This window comes from Nicotiana tabacum, chromosome 17, assembly GCF_000715075.1.
Source record: "Nicotiana tabacum cultivar K326 chromosome 17, ASM71507v2, whole genome shotgun sequence".
In the NCBI taxonomy this organism is placed as follows: domain Eukaryota; kingdom Viridiplantae; phylum Streptophyta; class Magnoliopsida; order Solanales; family Solanaceae; genus Nicotiana; species Nicotiana tabacum.
Window position 1 is genome coordinate 95522002 of NC_134096.1, and position 5279 is coordinate 95527280.

Consider the following 5279-nt stretch of genomic DNA (forward strand, 5'->3'; position numbering starts at 1 on the left):
AAAAAAGTCATTCTAATATTAAATCCAAACATGTAACGATTTCCAAAACTTCTTACCCTATATCTTAAACTTAATCTTTTTTTTATACTAAATCCAACATGCATGTAATGTTTGGTTGATCTCTTCTTTTAGTTTAAAATAATTAATATCTTGTTTTAGTATTACAAGTGAATTGACTATAAAATTCAAGTATAGGTATAGATGGTAATTTTCTAAATGTATAACTACAAATGATAAATATTGTGTATATATTTGCTGTGTTGTGTTGCATAATTTATCACAAAATATTTTGAACACTTTGCAAAATTAACATATATACCTTGGTTTCTCAACATATCATTATACTGTTTTTTTCTTTTAATTTTCATTTTAGGACTACTGAATTTTAACTTTTACTTAGGGGTCGTTCGGCTGAAGTTAATAGAAAAATTGATTCCTTAACTAAAATTTTGCATAAGTTAATACAGTATGTGACTGGCTAAATTGGTAAAAATAATCGCTGGAATTGGACCATAATGTACCACTTGAATTTACAATAAAAAAGGTAATAAAGCTTGGCTATGAAGATTCCACTCTAATGCTTGGCTCACTGTATGCCACTCGGTAGATGAATACAAGAAGTATGTTAGTCCCACACGAGTCTTGCGAAAGTGCCGAACTTTAGTACTAATTTAATAGCTGTATTTTTCACTTTAATATTACATTAATAGCTGGAGTTTGACACTTGGACTATTTTTGACTCTATTATAGGAGTAGTCTTTTTCTTAAGAGTTGTTGGAGAAAAGCGACCCCCAACGAAAGTCTGGGGAAACATCCAACAAATGTTATACATTATCTTTTTGTTTTTTTGTTACTCTCTCGTCCCCAATTTATTTTTTTATTTTAATTTAAAATAAGTATCTATTTATATAATTAAGAAAAAGTTAATTTATTTTTTTAAAATTATTCTTATGTACGTATTCCTAAAAAGTCTTTTACTCCTCACATTAAATTATACTGTAACATTTAATTAAGAATAATATAGTCACACTAACTATTTTTATCTAAAATTTAGTATTTCCTTAATGGGTGTGTCCAAAGCAAATTGATCACTTATTGTGAACAAGAGGAACTGACATATACTAACCCCAATCCCCACACTCACCCAAACCCGAGCGCCTTTTTTTATATATTAAACTAAATTAGTAATATGAAAACAGAGTAAATAACATACTACAATTGGTTCAATTTATATTGATAGTGTGAAAAGTCGTAAAAATCGTAAGCTATTATAAAATAAAGACAGTAAAGTAAAAAGAAGTATAGAGAAACTGATATATTATTCAAACTTCAAACTTATGTACATAATAAACTTAATTCTCCTCTATTATCGAATCCCTCCTCAATACTTTATGGGTTGAGCATGTCGCACAAGTGCGGTTTACATCTCCTGTGTGGTTTGCATGCTATTACACAGAGGGAGATTTACCTCGTGCGCACAAAGTGCTCACCCAAAAGGCAAAGACTGTGACAGAGGTTGTAGCGACTGCGAATTTCTCTTCTTACCAAAAAAAAAAATTCCTTATTTCTTAAACTCTTAAACATTGTGACCAGTCGAACATATCGAAAAATTGGGATAATCGAGAAGTGGCATTTGTTTTAAACTTTACAAAAAATATTTTGTAAGTGTTTTGTTAAAACTGTTTTGTAACAAATATTTACTTACTATATTTTGAAAGAGCTGGATGATGCAGTTTTTATCGTCATTTATTACTTCACTTCCGTACTGAAAGTCAAGTTTCTACGGCCGCGTTTAACCGGTCAATTTCCTTGCGCTACAGGGAGCAGACACTTCTTCTGAGCTAACTTTACCAATTTTAAAGTAGTATATATAGTTGCACTAAACACCCCTCCAATTCACTAAAAACACGCTCAGCTTCCATTTTCACTTTCATCCTCATTCATAATCTTACTGCAAAAATACCTCAGAATATAACACCATGGGAGCAATATCATTGACTGAGTTAGGCTCTAAGCTTGCTGGATTGATGTTCATTTGGGGCACAATTCAGCAATTCTTCCCCTATACACTCCGCAAACGCATCAAATCCTTTTGGCAGAAATTGGAAAATTACTTCTACCCTTATGTTCAAATTACTATTGATGAATTCACCAATGGTAAAAGCAACGATATATACACCCAGGTCAGCTCTTATTTGGGTACTAAGTCAATCAACAAAGATGCTAAATATCTCAAAGCTGAAAAGTCCAAGAACAGTAAGTCTTTTGCTGTTAGCTTAGATGAAGGAGAAGAGATTATTGATCAATTCCTAGGAGCTAAACTCTCTTGGCGCTCTCATATTGAAACATTCAATGAAAATTCTTCAGGACGCAATAATTCACGTCCAATTGAAAAGAAAAGTTACACTATAACTTTCAATCAACGATATAAAGAAATGGTCATTGGAAAATACTTGAAGCATGTGATGGAAGAAGGCAAGGTTATAGAGTTCAAAAACAGGAAACAAAAGATCTACACCAACAATTGTAGTGAAGATTGGTATTGGTATGGTAAAGGTATGTGGAGGGACATTAACTTTGAGCATCCTGCAACTTTTGATACTTTGGCTATGGACCCTAAGAAGAAGGAGGAAATAATTATCGATCTCATTGCTTTTAGCAAAGGGAAGGACTATTATTCCAAAGTTGGTAAGGCTTGGAAGCGTGGCTATCTTCTTTATGGTCCGCCAGGGACAGGAAAATCAACTATGATTGCAGCTATTGCGAACTTCTTGAATTATGATATTTATGATCTTGAGCTCACTTCTGTTAAGGACAACTCAGGGCTTAAGAAGTTGCTTATGGAAACAACAAGCAAGTCTATTATTGTAATTGAAGATATTGATTGCTCTATTGATCTCACAGGCAAGAGAAAGAAGAAGAAAAAGAAGAGCGAGGAAACAGTAAACGAAGATCAGGAAGATGACTCAGACTCGTCTAAAGAAAAAGCAAGTGAAAATAAGGAAACTGGCAAACTTACACTTTCAGGACTGTTGAATTTCATTGATGGAATATGGTCAGCTTGTGGTCAAGAGAGGATAATCATATTTACAACCAATCATAAGGATAAACTTGATCCAGCTCTTATACGTCGAGGACGGATGGATATGCACATTGAGATGTCGTATTGCAAATATGAAGCATTTAAAGTGTTGGCTAAGAATTACTTGGAAGTTGAAACACACCCTCTGTTCCAACAGATTCAAGGTTTACTAGAGGAAGTAAATATGAGTCCTTGTGATGTGGCTGAGAATTTAATGCTCAAAAATGCTTCAGAAGGACCTGAGATTTGCTTGAATAACTTAATTCAGGCTCTTAAAGAGGCCAAGAAAAAGGCCAACAAAGATAAAGAAGCCAAGGAAAAAACCAGCTTGAATTCCAAGAAAATCAAAAAGTTCTCTACAAAATTTGTTGGCCGTCTAAAAGAGTTGTTGAAATGATTTTTCCATATGTTTTCAACTTCACCTACCCGATCTTTCCTTCTCTTTTTGGCGGCCAGGGGATTGGGGCTTCTCCATGTATAGTCTTATTACTCTTATATTATTGTAACCTAAGATCAAATGAAGATATCCGGGCTAGAGTGGGTGTGTATCCGGTGAAGGACAAGATACGGGAAGTTTAGCTTAGATGGTTTGATCATCTGAAGAGGAGAAACACATATGCCTGAGTGAGGAGGGGTTGGCGCTAGAGGGGCTGAGAAGAGGTAGAGACAGACTAAAGAAGTATTGGTCTGAGGTGACCAGACAGGATATGACGTATCTTCAGCTTACCAGCTTACCGAGTACATGATCCTTGATAGGAATGTGCGGATGTCGAGAATCAAGGTAGACATCTAGTAGGTAATCGAGAGTATTAGCGTTAGTCCTTTTTTACCTGTTGTTCTTTCCGTTTCAATTTCTTACTATCTTGTTGTTGTTAATGCTTGGTGCTATAGTTTATTTTATTTTATTTTATTTTTTTAATTGCTTTTCGTGAGCCGAGCGTCTATCAGAAATATTCTCTCTACCTTTTAGGGGGTAAGGTTTGCGTACACACTACTTTTCCCATATCCCAATTGTGGGATTACACTAGGTTTGCTATTAATGTTGTTTGTACTCTTATATTATTGTAACTAGAAGGAAGCTACTATTTGATTTTGTTCTCTCGATCAAATTCTCCGCCTTTTTTAGTGAAATAATACTTGCAACTCAACCTTAATTGATAAATGAGGCATCATGCTCGATTTGACTTGGTCCTATCTTGAGTTGAACTTTAGGAGTGTACAACATTTGCATAAATAAACCGAAGAGTCATCCCAATGTTTCTGAATTTTTAGATTTTGCTTTTATAATGTCTCTGACGTGATAGGTTGCTCTAGTAGTGAGCACCCTCCACTTCCAACCAAGAGGTTGTGAGTTCGAGTTATCCCAAGAGCAAGGTGGGAATTCTTGGAAGGAGGGAGCCGAGGATCTATCGAAAACAACCTCTCTACTCCAGGGTAGTAAGTTACCGCGTGTTAGATTTAATTTCTGCTGCCTCTGAAGCTTTAGGATGTGGCCGGTGCTTATAAGTTCTGTTCAACTCTGTTTTCTTGCATAATATTGATATTCAAAAAAAAATAAATTAATGTCTTCTTAGGATTTCTACAGTGACAAATATTTTGGATGAAATGTTTTAGCTAGAATTAATTAACAGATAAAAGGGACAAACACTTTGGACCTCAAATTTAAGAATGTAACAAGCCGGCTAAACCTAGTTTAAGATTGGCAGGTAGAACTCAATATAACCATATAAAATATCTATTTGACTGTTACTAGATGTTCTCAGATGTAAACTAACCGTCCACCAAATTATATAGAGAACCTGATTCTCTAGATGTTCTGGTTCTCTATCAGTTCACACATAACACACACAGTAGTAAGTAAATACCACAATGATATTTTACGTGAAAAACTCTCAGCTCGCGAGATTAAAAACCACGACCTACACTCATAGGATTTCAACTTCTATACACTTAGCAACTTTAGATTACAACCTATTATAACCTAGGAATTAAATTCTTAATCCCTCACTTACTTGCAATAACTATATTACAAGCCTCTCTATAATAACTCTATTACAAAGTATACAATTTTGACTAACTCTAGCCAAAACACAAATACACGGTTTATGATTTACAAAGATATCCTACGAGATGCTTCTAACTAAGTTGTGTAGGAGTTACAAGTGAATAACATTAACAAAAATACAATAACACTAAG

General features: G+C 34.4%; 1 protein-coding gene across 1 annotated transcript; it reads left to right on the top strand.

The window, feature by feature from the left end:
• The first annotated feature begins 1870 nt into the window (after nucleotides 1–1870).
• LOC107805115 (AAA-ATPase At3g28510-like) lies at nucleotides 1871–4191 on the top strand. Its single transcript, XM_075234681.1, has one exon. It carries the CDS (start codon nucleotides 1980–1982, stop codon nucleotides 3477–3479), a length of 1500 nt encoding a protein of 499 aa, XP_075090782.1. The 5' UTR covers nucleotides 1871–1979; the 3' UTR covers nucleotides 3480–4191.
• Nucleotides 4192–5279: the final 1088 nt, after the last annotated feature.